General features: G+C 32.9%; 2 protein-coding genes across 3 annotated transcripts; both read right to left on the bottom strand.

The window, feature by feature from the left end:
- Positions 1-280: 280 nt before the first annotated feature.
- LOC140833454 (histone H3.2) lies at positions 281-912 on the bottom strand. Its single transcript, XM_073197788.1, has one exon. It carries the CDS (start codon positions 835-837, stop codon positions 427-429), a length of 411 nt encoding a protein of 136 aa, XP_073053889.1. The 5' UTR covers positions 838-912; the 3' UTR covers positions 281-426.
- A 9,712-nt stretch (positions 913-10,624) lies between these two features.
- LOC140834154 (transcription factor bHLH130-like) lies at positions 10,625-13,116 on the bottom strand. Of its 2 annotated transcripts, XM_073198828.1 has the most exons (7): positions 12,912-13,116; positions 11,905-12,490; positions 11,383-11,582; positions 11,124-11,291; positions 10,978-11,043; positions 10,833-10,901; positions 10,625-10,724 (listed from the first exon to the last, which is right to left on the bottom strand). In XM_073198828.1, the coding sequence occupies exons 2-7, from the start codon at positions 12,455-12,457 to the stop codon at positions 10,671-10,673; spliced, it is 1,110 nt and encodes a 369-aa protein (XP_073054929.1). In that variant the 5' UTR covers positions 12,458-12,490; positions 12,912-13,116; the 3' UTR covers positions 10,625-10,670. The 2 variants fall into 2 exon arrangements, with proteins under 2 accessions (XP_073054929.1, XP_073054928.1); XM_073198827.1 differs by having other exon boundaries at positions 11,905-13,116.
- Positions 13,117-20,364: the final 7,248 nt, after the last annotated feature.

Genomic DNA, 20,364 nt, shown 5'->3' with positions numbered 1-20,364 from the left:
TGGACCATTTTTTTTTTACACAATATGGATTTCTCTTATTCAAAAGTTTGTGAGTCGGTCTCATGTGAGACCATCTCACGGATACTAATCTGTGAGACGGATCAACCCTATTCATATTCACAATAAGAAATAATACTCTAAACATAAAAATTATACTTTTTCATAGATGACCCAAATAAGAGATCCATCTCACAAATTCCACCCGTAAAACCGTCTCACTAAAATTTTTGCTAAAATTTGAATAAACCAAAGTAAAAAATATCATATCATATCCACATTCACACAAAAATTTCAAATAATCCAAGGGAAAATTCTTCATATAAAACAGAAAAGCCATTACATTTCATTCACTTTCTTGATTCTAACAATTTCCAACCAAAGAAACCAAAACAACCCAGAAAATCACACACACATGCCGCCTCTATCTTAAGCTCTCTCACCCCGAATCCTCCTCGCTAACTGAATATCCTTAGGCATAATGGTGACCCTTTTAGCGTGAATAGCGCACAAGTTCGTATCCTCGAACAGACCCACCAGATAGGCCTCTGCAGCTTCCTGAAGTGCAGCCACGGCGGAGCTCTGGAAGCGAAGGTCGGTCTTGAAATCCTGGGCAATCTCCCTCACAAGCCTCTGGAATGGCAGCTTCCTGATGAGCAGCTCAGTGCTCTTCTGATATTTCCGGATCTCCCTCAGAGCCACCGTCCCCGGGCGGAATCTGTGAGGCTTCTTCACGCCTCCAGTGGCCGGGGCGGATTTCCTCGCCGCCTTCGTTGCCAGCTGCTTCCTGGGTGCCTTCCCGCCTGTGGATTTCCTTGCCGTTTGCTTCGTACGCGCCATCTATGGGGATTTCTGGGGATGAAAAATTAATGGGATTTCCTGCTACTGGCGAATGAAAATGGTGACGTTCCTTAAGATTTTGGCTGGAATTTAAAGGTGAAAATTGAGGGAATTGGGGATTCTCTTTAGGGAAACGGAGAACCCGGGCTGTTGGATTGGATTTGCGTGGACGGTCTTGATTGCGATCCGAGTGTTTAGTTGAATAGCCAATGGAAAACGATATTCTGTGGGTATGTTACATATGATTTTCACCGTTGATTGTTCTGTGTTTGATGGTTTGGATTGATAGAAGTAAAACTTCTTGATTCTACTAACGGGCTCGCTTTAACAATTTACTACTTATTACTCGATAGAAAGGCAACAAGCAGGGATGTAAATGAATTAAATTGTCTGTGAATTTTTCGAAGTTCGATTCGATAAAAATTTGTTTGAGCTCATTTAATGAGGTCTGTTAATATAAACAAATCAAGCTCAAATTTTACAATATTCGGCTCGTTAACCCGTGAACATGTTCATTAGTAAGTTCAATAGTCATCTTTTAGATGAAAAAATAATAATTTTGATATATGATTTATTGATTTAACACGTTATTGATGAAATATATAAAAAAAATTAAAATTATTTATTATAATAATTTTTCAAATTTTAATAAGAATGTTATATTTCTCTCTAAATATATAATTTATTTTTTAATGAAGATTTAAATGGATAATTCATATTTATTAAGTTCGTTTAGGCTCGATAAAAGTTTGAATAAGCTTGTGAACTGATACGAATCCTCGTACGAATGAAAGGCAAGCACGAATATAGAAATCGCACCCTCAATTCAATAACAAACAAGGAACGATTATTTTGTCCCGATCTTTTGAAACAAGTAACGATTTTGGGATATTCACCTCTAAGCGATTATAACTTAACAACAAATATCCACGATAAAACAATTGAATTTCAAACGAACCTTCAAAGAACTTGTTTTGACAATCCGTGCGAGTCGACAAACGCCACAAAGATGCAATCTTTGATATGTTTGATTTTGATAAACACAAAGCACAAGCCTTGCAAATTGAGAGAAAATCTCCAATAATTTGTTATAATCTGAATTGGTTCGTTCTTCATTCATATACATTGAATATATAATAATCAATACATGAAAAGTAGTGCACAAAGTCATAAAGAAAGTTGTGAAAAAATTCTACACGGAACTGGACCGCGGGTGCGCCGCAGACTGGACCGCGGGTGCGGTCAGGCTTCGGAAAAAAAATAAAAACATTTTTTTTTTAAACATGACCGCGGGTGCGGCCCTGTTTTGAGCGCGGGTGCGCTAGACCTTCGGCAATTGCACTTGAATAACATTCCAAAGACCTCCAATACCATTTTCATGATTCCCAACCTCCTCTAATTTAGACATCCAACTTGTTGGACTTCCTTGATAGCTCATCATGAGTCCTTGAAGTGCATCATTAAACTTCTTGCTTCTTCCCTTTGTTATATGTCCTTCAGGCATTCTTTGTTGAACTCCATCACTTGCTTGAATATGATTGATTCATCATCTTTTATCACAATCAAGCTTGAAAGTCCGAAGCAACAACGCATCTTAAATCTTCCCCCAAACATTTGCACACGGTGCCTAACCAGAATCATATCATACCCCCCCTTCTTCAAAAAGATTGTCCTCAAATCTTGTCTACCTATACAAAAACGAAGCAAGTTAGTAATAACAAGAAGTATATTATCAATATGCTTACCTTTAAGCTCAAGATTGTAGACGTTTTCATTTACTCGCTCCATCAGCACTAGAAACCACAACTTCACGGTCGCCTTCCATATGTATTCATCAACCTCAACAGACATCAAATAACAAATCACACCAAATGATAAAATATCACTAAGGATCACAAATATCAGATTCCTCCCCTTCTTAGACCTAGTTAGCAACATAACGAATTCCATACACTTGTTCGACCATATTTCACTAGGAATAAGATGTAATTGATGCAACACATAAAAATCAAACTTAGATGCTCTTTCCCCATATCCAATGCACCCTTGACTACACCACTTAACATACTTCTTCATATGCAACCAACACATATAATCATGCATTTTATCAAAGATAAATACACCACTATATGCATCACCAGTACATAACTCATGTAATGAATTTAGAATGAACAATTTATCCTTCTCAAAATTGTATTCATTATTTTCATAAAAAATTTTACGTGCAATGCATGTTTCACAATTCCAATCAATATACCTTCTCATATGCAACCATACTAAAATTTCATGCATCATATCTATGGCTCTAGTTACTTCATGGCTACCAATCAAACAAATGTCATGTGCTTCAATATCAAGTAACAACTCATGCAATATGTTATTTATCAAATCACTACGATATGCTTCACCATCATATAATTCATTCAATGAATATAACATGAACATTTTATTCTCCTTAAAAATACATTCATCATGAACATAGAAATTATCATGCTCATCCTTGCGCATCTCAAAACCAACAAACAAGCATAAATCATGCAAATAAAACACACTAAATATATGATCCATGTAATCTTCACAACCATCACAAATCAAATATAAATCATGGAAATAGGACACGTCACATGTACTATCAATGCATTATATTATCTCATCACAAAAATCTAAGTCTAATGTATATAAACCCTTGTAGTAAACAAACCCCATCAATTTTGTAAATCGTGAGACGTCAAAATTCAGAATAGGTACATGCAATTCATCCATGGTCTCAAATTCATAACAATCAAGGAATAAGGATAAATTTACATCCGGCCCCTTAACCACAACTTTGCAACTCGCTCTACACATTCTTGAAAACAAAACGACACAAAATTAAAATAAGGAAGCAAATCATACCTCTCAGTCGTTGCAGTGGTAACTACCCTTACCTCACGGTGATTTCTCTTGACATCATATGGGTCGTCCCATTGCATTCTCACACCATCAGCATTTTCTTTCCTCTTCATCATGTTATCACAATAATCCTGCAAAGAATAATTAACATCGCTCGGGATTGAACCGGCTATATCATCACAATGACAATAAACCACTTTGTACAAAGGTACTTTAAAGGGTTTATTCAAAAATACATAATTATCAACCTCACTCTTTTTACTCTTTTGGACCTTAAATTCATTTTTTCTTTCTTTTTCTTTGGCCTCTTTTTCTTTTTCATCTTTTCTCTCTTTTTTATTTTCTATGGCCATCTCATTCTTTTGTTCACTCTTTCTTTCGGTCATTTCACATTTTTTTACACTCATTTCAATAAACTTCAATTGATCATCAAGAATTTCTTTTCGTTTCAATTGATCATAAGAAATATGTTTTTCTTCTAATGTTTTGAGCAACAAAGTTTCTTCTTGCCTATTCTCCTCCTCCTTAATAGACAAATCACACATTTCTTTACCACTCAATGATTCACTTTCCACTATACACAATTTAACATCATTAGACTCATCAACTAGTGGAATACTATCATCAACAATTATCTCAACCACAACCTCAAATTCAGGTTCTTCTACAACATCATCCTCCATTCGAGATTCAAACTCACTCACAACATCACCCTCCTTTGAGAATTACGCTCAATTGGCGATTTTATTATGGTCACCTCGTCACGTGGACATTGACTGATATCATGCCCGACCTCAAAACACCAACAACATATAACATCTCAAGTACTAGAAATTGAGTTTTTAAATGTACCTTGATATTCATATTTGCTAGATTCACATCTCCGACCACCTCCTCTATCCTCCTCACATCGCCTATCATCATCATGATGTAAATGCCATGTTCTACTTCTTTCAACTCCACTACCTCGACTACGCTCATCAACATGCCTATCATGCATCGCCTCTTCTTCACAACCCATACATTTTTTTCGTAGAGGCTTAAACTCCTTCTCCCACATTTTATCCAACCCTCTCAACATTTTTTGAAATTGACGATCGTCAACCATTATACCTGCAAGAAAAGGTTAGCATAAACAATAAAAGATAAGTTTTCTCACCACGAATCCTCACTGATCACTCCAATGGAAATTCACTCGACTCACTTTTTTTTTCACTACAAAATACTCACCGGTCACTCCAAAGAAATAACGATGGCACTCAAGTGTTTTTCACTCGAATTTGATAGTTCTCTCAAAGGTGTGCTCAATCTTTGTACTTGTATATCAAACTAACAAGATTCAACTTGTGGACACTTGCAACTGTCTCACTTGGACTGCACAAAATAAAGAACACTAGAATAACGTAGCTCTTACAACAATACAAAGGATAACACGGATCTGAAAACAGAATCGAATTTTTAGAAAGATCTTGAATAACAACGAACAGATAACACAGATCTGAAAACAGAAACGAAGAAATGACACAGATCTGATAACAGAACGAAATTTATGTTTTTCTTTTCTTATATAGAAAGATTTGACAATAGAAACGAAAGGATATCACAGATCTGATAACAGAACGGATATTTTTTTTATTTTTAGACAGATTTGAAAATAACAACAACAACGATAACTTACTTGAATTCAATGAGCCAAAGCTCTGATACCAAATGATACGAATCCTCGTACGAATGAAAGGCAATCACGAATATAGAAATCGCACCCTCAATTCAATAACAAACAAGGAACGATTATTTTGTCCCGATCTTTTGAAACAAGTAATGATTTTGTGATATTCACCTGTAAGCGATTATAACTTAGCAACAAATATCCACGATAAAACAATTGAATTTCAAACGAACCTTCAAAGAACTTGTTTTGACAATCCGTGCGAAGAACAATCGACAAACGCCCGAAAGATGCAATCTCTGATAAGTTTGATTTTGATAAACACAAAGCACAAGCCTTGCAAATTGAGAGAAATCTCAAAAACTTTGATATATCATTCAATTATTTCGTTCATCAGTCATATACATTGAATATATAATAATCAATACATGAAAAGTAGTGCACAAAAGTCATAAAGAAAGTTGTGAAAGAATTCTACACGGAACTGGACCGCGGGTGCGCTGCAGACTAGACCGCGGGTGCAGTCAGGCTTCGGAAAAAAAAATTAATTTTTTTTTTAAACATGACCGCGGGTGCGGCCCTGTTTTGAGCGCGGGTGCGCTAGACCTTCGGCAATTGCACTTGAATAACATTCCAAAGACCTCCAATATCATTCCCATGATTCTCAACCTCCTCTAATTTAGACATCCAACTTGTAGGACTTCCTTGATAGCTCATCATGAGTCCTTGAAGTGCATCTTTAAACTTCTTGCTTCTTCCCCTTGTTATAGGTCTTTCAGACATTCTTTGTTGAACTCCACCACTTGCTTGAATATGCTTGATTCATCATCTTTTATCACAATCAAGCTTGAAAGTCTGAAGCAACAACACATCTTAAATCTTCCCCCAAACATTTGCACACGGTGTCTAACCAGAATCATATCATGAACCATGAATATATTCGTTAAATAAAGCTCGAGTTCGGTTCGATTATAAACGAGTCAAGTTCAAACGTTCAAAAGTTCGGCTTGACTCGATTACATCCCTAACAACAAGCGTAGTATATGTTCTACAAAATATAATAATATTATTTTCAAAAAAAATATAATATATATATATATATATATAGTATCATATTTTTATTGAATATCATTATGTAAAGAAATAAATTTCTTTCTGGTTTTTCTCAGTATTCATCTATTATGAATGTTTATCGGACCAGATCAATATGACATCTTACAATATTGGTTCGTTTAGTATCCCCCAATCCGGAACCAGTTAACTTGGTCCGAAACCGGTTGGTAACATCCCTTCCATCTATAAAAGAGAGCAATAATATCTTGTAATTTGTATTTTTTTGACTTCTCAACAAAACTATACTTGCAACTTGTATCCCCTTGGCCAAAAGAGAATCAAGAAAATATAGGGTGTCAGTAATGTAATGGGGTGGGTGGTGCTCATTTCTCATCTTGGTCAGTTCCATCAGCAAGCTTAGTGTCCACTATCGAGAGGCCAGGAGTCGTGCATAGCCATATTTGACCGGGTATAGTACGAATACATGAACGAGTATCTTTGCATGTGAGAAACATATAAAATAAGGTTGAAATTTACTATTCTCTACAATGTAAAGTGTAAGCTTAATCGTGATCTTGTTCCACTAAAATGTCTGTATTTGATTCGATTACATTTTGTTATGCACCACGGGTTTATATATATATATATATATATATATATATATATATATATATATATATATATATATATATATACTCGCATGACAGTGTGGTACTTGACAGGGTGGTACTTTTATTTAATGATTTATATTTTTTTGATTTAATTTTTCATTATGTAAATTATTAACTTAATTAAAATTAAGAAATAGCTCATTATTGAATTGTGAATTTTTTTTGGTGTCTTATTAATTGTTTGGCAAAAACTTGTGTGAGACGGTCTCACGGGTTGTATTTGTGAGACGGGTCTATTATATGGGTCATCCATAAAAAAGTATTACTTTTTATGCTAAAAGTATTACTTTTTATCGTGAATATAAGTAAGGTTGACCCGTCTCACAGATTAAGATCCGTGAGACGGTCTCATATGAGACTCACTCTAATTGTTTTTATTGTGTCCTCTTTAAAAAGATTAATTTCTAAATCTCTTTATTTGTCACTGTTAGCTAGAACTTGTGTGTTTTAAATAATAAAAAAATTGCAACCAACAATTTTTTGCGGTTTTCATTTATACATTACTTGAATAAAACACGGTAAAAGATCATTATGATTAGAGCTGTCAATTTGTGTTGGGTCGTCCGGTTAGCCCAATCTGCCAAACAATTTAAGTGGTTTGTGTTGAAATTTTGTCAACTCATTTTAAGGTTGGCCTAAATGAGCCCGCGAGTAGAGCAATTGAAATTTTAGGTACAATAATTGTTCTTGTTACTGGGTAGAGCAATTGAAATTTTGTTTGAGCTGTTGTACTGTTTAAAACATTTAAGTTGCACTGTTATCACCATCTATAATTTTTACTAAAATATTAAATGTTGAATCCTACAATTGACATCAGAGTTAAGATCAAGAGTTTGATTTTCACTGATTGCAATGAATGTAATTATCAAGAGAGAGATTTTTTGGTACAATAATTGTCTCTGCTGGGTAAAGCTATTGAAACGTCGCGATTGAGCTGTTGTATGATTTAAAAATCTAAATTGCATCATTACAACCAGTTATAGTTTTTGGTAAAACATCAAACGCTCGATTCTATATTATTCGATTGTAAAACTAGAAGAAACAAGTTGCTTCAACTTTTATTTTGGAATGGTCCCATACATTTTAATCGATTTTTAAATTTGAAAGCATTATATCGTTTTGATATATTGTTACAGATTAAATAACAACTGAATTTTCAAATTGAAGAAATACACAATATAATTCATCTAAGTATTATTAACTAAAACATTTAAATGAAATATTGGATTTTTCGATCTCAAAAAAAAATAAATAAACAAAGTTTGATAATTAAGTGAGAAATGAGATTCTCAAAGAAAATTATAATCGTCACAATGAAATATTGTACATACATGCATCTATCACTGTAGTTTTGTAACTAAAAGGTCAAGAATTTTTTCCACCTATTATTTTTACGGGAAATTGGCTTTCAGTCCCTAGCCGTCGATTAAGACAATGAATTAGAATATATATATTCACATATAACAAATATATTTACTATAAAACAATAGATAAAATTATTTTCTAGACATGATTTTTTTTTTTTATAGATTTTACAATGAAATTGAGAAGATAAAAGAGAAAAAATATTAACTATTTTGGGTTATACAAAAAATAGAAAGGGACGAAGAAGTATCGTTTTCATACAACGAATTCAGTTTTCAAATTAAATGTATTATACCAAAAAGTTATATTTACTATTCAAACTATATAAAAGCAATATATTTTCTCAAAACAAGGATACACAAATTATTTCATGAAGATTTATAAACAGTTAAAATAATTAAAGATATAATTATCTGGAGTTAATATCAATATGATATTAGTAATTTAATTGTGCTCATATACTTTATGAGTTAATATGAAATATTAAAATAAGTGTCATAAGAGTCGGTAAAAAAATGATTTATTGTCAAAAATATTATTATTATAAATTTCAAATAAATGACAACATTTAATTAATTTTTTCCGTACTCAATACTTTTATATGTTGGTTGTTATAACAACAATATGCAGTTTATATGTTATTAACTGTAAGTGTCTAATAAATTAAAGATGACTATGAAAGTAGAAACATCCAATAGCAATGATAGTCATTTTACGTAAAAGAGAAAAATAGCCAACAACATTGTAAATAAAAAAAATTGGAGACCATTGATTGCCCAAAAAAATGTAACGATTGTAAAATATAATAAAATACATGTATTTTTTGAGAGAATATGACAAATAAAAAAGAAAACAATATGATAATTAAAGAAAAAAGATATGAGAAAGAAATTGAGTAATCCAATTTTTTTAAAAGATTAAACAAATTTTTATCCAAATTAGTTACACATAAATAATTAACATGAATTGTCAAAATTTAAAATATTATTGGCATTATCTTTTGTTGAGTTAACTAATTTTGTTTCGAATTCTAATTACTCCAACAAAAGTTTCGCACGTGGAAAATCCAAATAACCGAAAATATTCATCAACCTCTAATCTTATGTTAACCACCCCATATATAAATAGAAAATATTCATCAACCTCTAATCTTAAAATACATCAAAATCCGAATAACCGAAAACCGTAACGGGTCATTCTTACATGATATATCACATTGAAGTTAGAAAGATAAAAGATCTGGATTCGAGACATTCGGTTTCAGCCAATACTCGATGTTTTTTTCTGTATCCTTAACTTGAAATAGTAAAGAGTAAGCAATTGGAAATGAAATGGAGCTTAGTGGGGATGGAGGTAAGGGTAAGGAGGAGCATTAGAGGGTCCACAGAACCAAACCCACACAAATTTTCTCAAGAATTTTGTGGTCGTTCGGACATGCAATCAGGTGGGAATTGGACCACATTTAGTCCGATCCACGTAAGGGCCTCTCGTCTCCCTTTCTTGCTCGATTCGGTTGTACGTACAAAATCTGCACCTAACCCCTTGCCACTAGTTCAAAATCTCAAATACAGATAACCTCTTTTGTGACGGGAGTGTCTTATTTGGAGGAGTAGGTGAATGCTTGATCAATAGTCAAGAATTTGATTCTTTTTACAAACATTTTCTCGGGTGAACATGTAACACATGATTAATTTTGTCCAGTACGTTTTACCTGACTAGCGTGGTTTGCATACTATTACGTTAGTCCGGAAGTTTATCTAGTGCACATCGAAATGCAAACGAATTGATCCTCATCCAACAAACAATGTTTTCTGAGTTGTGTTAATGTTTTGACGTCAGAAATAAGCTCCAATTATTTCAAAATATATATACCGGCGCGACTGTATTTGAACATCAATTTATTTTAATTAAATCCTAATTTTATCATCTTAACTAGTGATCGATGTCTTTATTCGGAAATAGAATATATATAAATTACAAAATATATGAATGCCATAATCTTATATTTCATAAATCATACATCCAGTTCCACTTGCTGGCATCCAAAATGATCATTCTACCCTTAGCGCCACCGCAATCTAAACAAGACTTCTACTCCAATTAGGTTCCAAAGGCATGCTTGATATCCCAACTTAACTCTTCCTCAGAAGCATTTCTTGATCCTAATATTCAAACCGTTCGATCTATAGTCTCTGCTTCGTCAAGCACTTACATTTTGCGCGATTATCAGAGAGCATCTGTGAAGTTCATAAATCCCGAAAAATTGGACAAGAAAATAGTGAAAACAAATGGATTTTGTCAAAAAATATGAAGTTCTTGAATTTAAAGTCACTCTAGATGTCTACCTTTACTTCTGTCTGAAGATCCTTAATGTAATCAACAGCTAAATCCAACATATCTGATGTATTCGTTTGCTGCACGGATCGATCAAAACGTAAAGAAACGCGGCGTGGTTTTATTAGCATTTAGTGTAGGGAAAATTTGGTGTACCTTATCCATATTGGGAACAAGTTCTTGCAATTTCCTCATACGCTCACTGATCTTGGTTCTTCTAACCTGAAATAATTTAATCAAGATTTACGAAAAAACGAAAAGCTTGACACTTCGAACGTCATTTTTATCTAAGAAATCGTTACTCTTTCAGCAATGCTTCGAGGGTGTGTAGCACAGCCCCTTTTCGCTCTGATTCTACAAGGTACCGAATCTTGCAACAGCTTTTCCATCGCAGATATTTCGGCAGAACTTTTCGGTAAACTTAGGTGATGAGACAACAGAGTCGTGGGACGGTTTCTGATTCCGGTGTTCTGCTGATTACAATTCATGATTTAAACATCATAGGATGGAAATAGTCTGAAAAAGAAAGACAAGGAAGGGTCTGAATCACAATACAAGAACCTGGTCATCTGAGGTATTCACACTCTTGTTTGCTTTGTGGAAACTATCGGACATAATCTCTGAGTCGTCCCATGAGGTAACGGAGAAACGTCCTTGAATATATTCGTCATAATCAGCGCGGTTATCGTCAAAATGGGTGTCACCTGGACAGTTATCTCCGAGGCCGTTGCTCGAAACTTCAGATATTGGAGCCATGATTCCTGAAGAAAAAGAAGGATGCATTGAAGAGAAAAGTGGTGATGTTTCTGCCTTAAGCCCAAGATTGCCTATTCCTCTCGTTGTAAAGAACTCTGTCAAAGTTTAATCCGTTCCGAAAACTCAATTTATAAAACATTTGCTTCTGTTTATCAGATGGAAGCTACAAAAATTTATTAAGACACAACCGAAAGAAATTTTTTCCTGTATGATAATTTAGAAAAAAGACAAATTACGGGTTGGAATTTTTTTTTTTTGAATAAACTTCTGTTGAAAAACCTGCCATAAAAATTGCCAAATGAGCCATAACAAAGCAAAAAACATTACCATTTTCTATATTTATGCTAGCAAATAGTCCAGCTGGTGAACTGCTATGTCGGATGAGATTTGAGCCCCCGCCGACGCCACCACTGATGCAGCCTCCGCTGCCACCGCTTTCCATCTTGATCTGCGCGACTCGATTCGAGCTAATGGGACCTAGTAACCTGTTATACGAATTGTCCATGACAGAATTTGCAACTTTGGAGCTATGATTCTGATACATCAGCTGAGAAACTGTCGAATAATCACAGCTTTTCTGCCTCTGCAACTGATTAGATTCTGTCTCCTTCCTAGGTGGCAGAAACGGAGGATTCGCTTGAGATTGTGACTGTAAATGCAACTGCTGTTCTTGAATACTGTCCGAAGAATTCATGAATCTGGAGAAGATTCTCTGTGTCTCAGGACTAGAAGCCCGGAGGTTGAAAATCTGCTCCAAATCCTCCGTTTCCAATACGCCATGGCCGGAAGAATCGTTTCTGTTCAAAAGGGTGGCAAAATATGAACTCGGAGCAGATCGATACCGGGTTAATCCAGAGCCTGTTTGCTGCTGCGTCTGCATATTTTGCTGGAACTGCTGCTGTTCTTGCGGCCGCTGATGATTGTTCATCAAATTGAAGTTTCAAAACTCGGCTAAAAAACAGAAGAATTATATTGGAGGGGAAAATTCAAAGAAAACCCAAAAACGCAAGAGTCGAAATCAAGATTCCGAGTCCCTCAGATCTCACATGCATTGGGATTTTCTATATAATCAATCACAATACCCAAAAAAAAAAAAAAATAGTCCGCATATCATATACATATATATTCCAAGAATCTATCTATCGACGATCCATCAATATATATAAACCAATGGAAACAAGATATTGGAGACGAAATGATTGAAATGAAGATAATAAGATAAGAACACCATCCACAAATTAAAGAAAAGGGAATATATAGAAATCAAATTCAGACAGCAAAAGCCAGAGTACTTCTTTTAACAATATAATCATGATCCATAGAAGTAGTGGAACTTTTTTGTGCAATAACTTAATTCTTTGTTGGAAAAGTGTCTCCAAATACAGAGTTCAGAGTGGAGGAGAAGTGGAGATTGTGGTTGTGGCAGACTGGTGATGGCCTAATGGGTTTCTTGTGTGATAGAGAAATAGAGAGATGAAAATGGTGTAGCCAATGGGAACTCAGAAATCCAGTGATCACAGCTTTTCTTTTCTGTTCTGTTCTTTTCTTTTTTTTTTTCTTTTTAAATTTCCCCCGTTAATGAAGCATTGAAATTTCTCTACATTTTTAGCCCTTCCTCGTTGTACTTTAGCTTCACATAGGCCCACATCAGGGAGAGACTGGAGTGTAGATAGTATACTTTTATTGTAATTTTCACCTCGTCGCATTTAAGTTTGAACCCGAAACATCGTCTAAAACTTGAGAGGTTGATACAGATGACTTGTAAGTCATCTGCATCTCCTCGTACTCATGGAAAAAATTGCCTAGACATTCTAAAATCTCGAGAATTTTGTATATATTTTGCTCGCGTCCTCTAGCCGTCTTTTGGATCTTTATGGTTATTTTTGTTGATGAAACCAGAATTTGGAGACAAAAAAATCGACATTACAGTGTAGGAAAATGTTCAATTGTTTAATAATTGCCCCATCACTGTTTCAAAGTTTCGCAAATATATTTTATTGTCGGAAGCATAAATTAGTTACTTGCCTCGGTCTCCCCTTCGGCAGGCATGATTACTTGCGTTTTAGCTGATGGGTGTTGACTATATCAAATTATTTTATTTCAAATTTCTTTATCCTCTATGATGTAAAGCAAACAAAGTTTATTATTTTTAACAATATCATACTAGAAGTTTGTTCTTATAATTCAATTTTTATTTAGTATGTTTGATTTTCGTATAAAATTAAGCGAGAAAATAGGAAAAATCTCGTAAAAAAGCCATGTAGTAAATCAAGAATGGCATCTTTTAATTAAATTTTCATTTAAACTTCATATATTCTATCAATTCGATTTTTTTTTTAAGTTAATTGACGAGCTCAAATAAAGATAATAATAAAAATAAATAATTTGGTCAAATATTGATACAACCAAACTCCCTCGTTGTTGAGGGCAAAAACTTGTGTGAGACGGTCTCACAGATCGTATTCGTAAGACGGATCTCTTATTTGAGTCATCCATGAAAAAGTGTTACTTTTTTATGCTAAGAGTATTACTTTTTATTGTGAATATCGGTAAAGTTGACCCGTCTCACATATTATGATCCGTGAGACGGTCTCACATGAGACACACTCTAGGGTGAGTTGCCTATAAACTAAATTAATGACTCAGATTTTTGTCAATAGGATTATATTTATCATACACCAATAATTTGTAGATATCACGAATCCATAAAAAGTAGGTTTCTTGTGAGACGGTCTCACGAATTTTTATCTGTGAAACGGGTAAACCCTACCGATATTCACAATAAAAGTAATACTCTTAGCATAAAAAATAATATTTTTTCATTGATTACCCAAATAAGAGATCTATATCACAAAATACGACACGTGAGACCGTCTCACACAAGTGTTTGCACATCATAAAATCTACAAATATTAATAAAACAAATACCCATTCATTCCCTTTATTATCGGAGTTTCACAATGGACATCTTATTTTATTATTTTTTTAAAAAATATGAGTATTGAAAACAACCGAGAAGTCATCCAAGATGTTTTTACCCAAAATCTTTTGTGAGATTGTTTCAAGTGTTAATTTTATGAGACGAATTTTCAATTAATCTGACTCATAAAAAATATTATGTTATACGTTCAAAGAATTATTTCAGGATCATTCCATATTCAGTCACTCATTTTATGTCATATTCTCACTTTAGTCCTCTATTTTACAATTGTCCCGAATTGGTCCTTCATTTTCATTTGTTTTTCATATTTGGTCCTCCTGTTATTTTGACGGCTAAAATGGAAGGAATTGCGTGGATAATTCCCTAATTTGTCCCCCATTTAGTCATATTCTCCCATTCGGTAGCTCAATTTTCAATTGTCCCGACTTAACGACAAATACGAGTTTTAGCGGTATGACATCAACATCGCTGATTAAAAGCATGTAATCACTGTTACTATTTACGGCTCAACCATCCGTTTCTGTCTTAATATTATTATAGCTTATTCAAACGAGGGCAATCAATAAAGCACGCTGTAAATAGTTATTTCAACGGCGAGCCGTAAACATGTCAAAAAATTTTTTTACAGCTTGTTGTGTGCTCTTAATGGTCTTACAATAAAATTACACGATGCCAACTCCTCGAATCTGATAGATGAGATCCTATCTATGTGGGCACTACCATCACTTCATTTCAACGGGTAAGATCTTGACACACATACAATTTAAAAAAAAAATGGATCATATATATGCATGGACAAATCTTGGTCATCCATCCTATCATGGGGGCAATGCCCACATGGATAGGATGATATAAACCCTCGAATCTCATTGTGCCCTTTCTTTCTTTTTTCTCTCTCTCACTGAAGCACTGTCCCTCTGTCATGCCCGAGCTCGAGACGCGTTGAAATACGGATGTTTAATAATTTAACATTGAAAACAGTAAACATTGTAGTACAATATATAAATAAATCAGTCTTTCTCATAAAAAGTAAATATTGTTTTAAGATGATACGAAAACCAAATACAAAAGGTGTCGAAACGAATTACCATTGAAACCGTTGGGATTGATAATCCTCCCAAAAACATCACTTGTACTTTATCGTCGAGTTGTTCTTCGTTCTTATCTAAGGAGGGAAAGTAAGGAATGAATATTTTCTAAAATACTCAGCAGATGAGAGTCAATCGATTATAAAACATATAAACACGACTTTTGGTATTTGGTATTTGCTTGTGAAATCGGTTAGTCATTAAAGAGGTCGTATTAACTACTTTCGACTCTTGTAATCACATGGTTTATTAATTTTAACAGATTTATGAGCATTTGATACGGAAATCAATTGCGGGAGCTTATTATTCTCTTTTTGAATATTTTTCTAAAAAGATTAGAAACATGTAAGCTCTTGATTTCCTGTAGTGCCTTCATTTGATGTAATTTTTCTGATTTAGTCTTAGTTTTTTTAACTAAAAAAAACACGTACACAAATCAGTAATTTGACATCCAATTAACTACAGTATAAACATGACTGTTTTTTTAAAAAAAAAAAAACCAATAGGATCAATTGGAGGAGAATCATTGAGCTACAATTATTCGGTTCTTGAACTATTGAACACCAATGAGTTAAATCGAGTTTTTTTCAAACCAAGCAAAATATACTCAAATATATCATTTTTAGAAATCGATTCATATTTTGAAAAAAAGTTTGAAAGATATGCCAATTTAATGTGTAAAAATGTTTTGGTTGAAGCATTTGATCAAACACTTTATATGAAATATTTTGGTATTCGAAGAACACATAAATTGTTTCAACAATGCATCTTAAAAATAATTACAATAATTAAATACAATAAATAAATAGACACTAATTTATTTGTAGACGTTTGAAGATTAATAACTCCTACGTCACTCATTCTTCCACCAAGGAAGGATTTGTTAGAAGACTTTAATTTGTACAACTCCTCGTCCAAATTCATTTCAACATAGGACTTATCTATTACCTAATTGAAACTTCTAGGACACTCAATTGTAGGTCGCAACCTCATAATTCGCATAATGTTTAATTGTCTCATATGAAAAGGCTACAAATACAATCATTAATATCTTTATGTGAAGACACATTCATCTAAATTTTGAAGCTCAAATATTATGTATATATAAGAGTGAATGTGTGAGGAATTATACATTGTATATATGTATCAAATGTATCCTTATACTTGGATTAAATCTCATTCTAGCTAATTTCTTCATGTACACTGCTCGTGCTTTGAATATCTTTTTAATGCTTGTATTTAATCTTCAATATGTGCATTTATTACTTCAAAGAATGATATAGGCATTAGATACAAAAATATGACAGTTTGAAAATATTTCATATTTATTCTGACATTGTAACAGTCAAATTCGTATTTCTAACCATTTTGTGAAAATGGGCTGTTGATGATATAACATGATCTGCCATCAGATCATCTTGGTATGATATGGTCCGATCAGTTTGGTATGATTTGAGCTGAACCAAGTCAAGATGATCTAGTCGAGTTGTTGTGTGCTTTTTATTATAACTCATGATTCCTCGATTCATGGGCAAAGTGATAAAATAAAAGTTTTATTTCTATTATCTTTCCATGGAATCAAGAATCAATCAATTCCAAGTTCATATGAAAGAGATATGCTCGACATATTAGATAGTTAGCAATCTGAAACTCGTTATTTTATTCAGTGCATAATCAACAAATTCATTATAGTTTATCAGCTTCTTAAGATCCGGTTCAGACTTTGATTTGCGAAGATGATTTTTATATCATTATCTTTTCTTTGTAATGCATACTGAATAATTTAATTTGAATAAAGGAGCATAGAGATATGACTAATATATTAAAACATGTCAGACTGAGCTGATTGTTGTTCCATTTATGTCAGCTCGAACTTGCTACAAATATTTCGCTTAGATAACATCCAAACTAACTAAGCTATTATGAGTTATGACTTGTGTATAATTAAGTTTTCTTTTCGTCATTTTAGTAGCTTGTCATTTGCATCACCGAGCTGTGAGATATCATCAAAAAACCGCAGCTCGCCAGATTTTTAGTTTTATTGATTTCGAGTTTCAGCTTCCAACTTGAAATAACAACTTCACACTTGAGTAAATATGTTAGAAATACAATAAAAAATTTTGCTCTCATCAAAATTAAATTGTTTGTGCTTCTCAACCCAATAAAACCCATGGATGTAAATTGTGAAGATTTGAAAACAAAAAATTAAGTCGATATATACAAAAAAATTGTGGAGGTAGGAAGTACAGGCAAAGACGGACGGTGAAAGCTTTGGTGGCTGCAGACAAGCTCTAGGCCTTATTTACTTGATTTAAGATTTATCAAGACAAATATATTTCGGTTTTAGGATAAATGTTAGGATCGGTGAAGAAGGTTTAGAGGGACGTGATGTGAATAAACACCTCCTAAATTTCTTTCCTTCCAGACTTGAGATGACTCTTACTGGTGTTAACTGTATAATTCTGATTCTTGACCAGAAAATTTCATCATATATTTGTTATACAATGCATAAAAAGTCGAATGAAACTATGTGAACCGTGAAATTTCGTAGTGCAGTGAATAAAGCATGATAGGTTGTTTCTGGAGGCTGAATCCTTCTACATCTCCTCTTCCTTTGTTTCTATAAGATATATCACTAAAAGACTTTGGATATTATATATTATGTAATTACCCAATTCAAAAAGACTTAAATACTTCTTACTGAAACTCTTAGTATCTCTTACAAAGAGATTCTTTCAATCTTCTGATTATAAGGACTCCTATCAGTTATGACAACTTACATAGAATATAAGTTATAGTGAGTGAAAGATAACACATATTGATATCTGAGAAGATCTGATAAAATTTTCAAGAGATGCAACATTCTGATTTGAACGGGTGTAACTGATCGCACAAAGCCCATAAATGCAGTCATATCAAAATATCACGATTCACGCACTATTAATAATGTTCAGAGAAAGAAAGACGACGTTAAATGGCCAAAAACGGTCCGAACAACTTCCCAAAACAAAGTACTAAACATTCTTTGAAACTTGATTTTCTGAAGTGTTGTTCCATTTAATATGATAGTAAAGTAGATTCATAAACGACCGTTAATAATTCCAATAGTCTGACAGATATAAATTTATGAGATCATTGTATAAAAAAATTATTATATATAAATATATGTGTGTATTTATATATTATTTCTCGTGTGCACGTGTTCCGTGCATATCTAGCCGATTTTTTTTATATAAATTAAAATCTAATTTAATTTTTTGCTTTTTTAATATTTTTTGTTAACATTTTGAATTTTTCATGCAAAATAAAAATGACATAAAGTGGGGGTATTTTGGAGATTCTACAAATTACACCCATACACTATTTTCCCTATTATGACTGAAGTAGACATAGTATATAATTTGTACAATTTTTGATTTTGATCAATTTAGTATTCAAAGTTTGGTTTTGGTATAGTAAATTTATTTTTTATTGGCTTTTAATTATATTTCGTGGAAGTACTGACATAACATCAGAAAATATTGTGGTGAATTTCAAAATATTGACGTTATATCCGAAATTGCTGATGTGACGTCACAAAATGTTGTCAGACGCAATGTTAACAAAATATCCGGTAACTAAAATTTAGCACACCAAAACTAAAGTTTAACAAGTTAATAGACTAAAACCCAAAATTAGGGGTGTTCAAACTTCGGATAATACGAAAAAACCGAAAATCCAAACCGAAAAAACCGAACACTAAACCGAACCGAAAATCGAATTTTATAATTCGGATATAAATGTTAAAACCGAAATTAATTTGGTTCGGTTTCGGATTATAAATGTCAAAACCGAACCGACCGAAAAAACCGAAATTTAATTAAATTAATAATGTTATTTTTATTTTATATTATTTATTGAGATGATATTAGTGAATGAAGAATTATTTTGAATAATACTTAGTTGATTGTTGTTTATTTAATTCATTTCTACTTTATATTTAAATATTTTACTAAGAAATCATTTAAAAAAATAACATATTATATTTTATAATATATTTATATTATTAATTTAAATAATTGTATCAAAACCGAAATAACCGACCGAAATAACCGAACCATTTCGGTAGAAAACCGAACCGAACCGAAGAAAAATGGTTCGGATATCGGATTATATATTTGTAAAACCGAAAACCGAAAAAACCGAAATAAAAAACCGAAAACCGAACCGAACCGACCGATGGACACCCCTACCCAAAATAAGACAATATACATCCTCTTCTCAAATTCAAGTGTTGAACGACTCCTTCAATTTTATACCCCAAGGCCTTTAACTAGGCTAGTACTTAACTATGTACTCAGTTTGCAAACATTCTTTTAATTAATTAATTATAATAAAATCGATTGAATTGTATTTATCGTTAAGAAAAATGTTAGTGCGTGAACTTGAGACGAAAATTTTAAATATATCGATTTCAAATACTTCGACTTGCTTAAATATACAAAATTCAAATGTATTTCAGATCCACTCAAAATCAAGTTAAACAATTTCAATAATAATTTTAATAGATTTAAAATATAATCAAAAGAATATCATTTGAAATACATCAATCAAATCCTTCCCTAAATCAATCTCCTCCCTCCAAATCAAATACAACAATCCAAGTGCAATCTTATATAAAATCGTCACCAAAAATTTAATTTTAATATAATTTATATATTTTTTTACATAAAATTTTAAAAGTTCAAACGGGTTTATTATGAGCCAATTAAACGTAAA

The sequence above is a fragment of the Primulina eburnea genome, chromosome 6 (assembly GCF_022965805.1).
Source record: "Primulina eburnea isolate SZY01 chromosome 6, ASM2296580v1, whole genome shotgun sequence".
Classification (NCBI taxonomy): domain Eukaryota; kingdom Viridiplantae; phylum Streptophyta; class Magnoliopsida; order Lamiales; family Gesneriaceae; genus Primulina; species Primulina eburnea.
Note: the sequence above shows the minus strand (reverse complement) of the source record. Positions and strands in the feature narration are given on the sequence as shown.

What these genes read in the sequence shown, in the direction of transcription:
- LOC140833454 (XM_073197788.1), bottom strand. Translation starts at nt 837, where the DNA reads ATGGCGCGTACGAAGCAAACGGCAAGGAAATCCACAGGCGGGAAGGCA.
- LOC140834154 (XM_073198827.1), bottom strand. Translation starts at nt 12,505, where the DNA reads ATGAACAATCATCAGCGGCCGCAAGAACAGCAGCAGTTCCAGCAAAAT. An exon ending in TAGCATAAATATAGAAAATG is followed by an intron (nt 11,583 to 11,904) that starts GTAATGTTTTTT and finishes CTTTTTCTTCAG; the next exon opens with GAATCATGGCTCCAATATCT. An exon ending in ATCTTCAGACAGAAGTAAAG is followed by an intron (nt 10,725 to 10,832) that starts GTAGACATCTAG and finishes TGAACTTCACAG; the next exon opens with ATGCTCTCTGATAATCGCGC.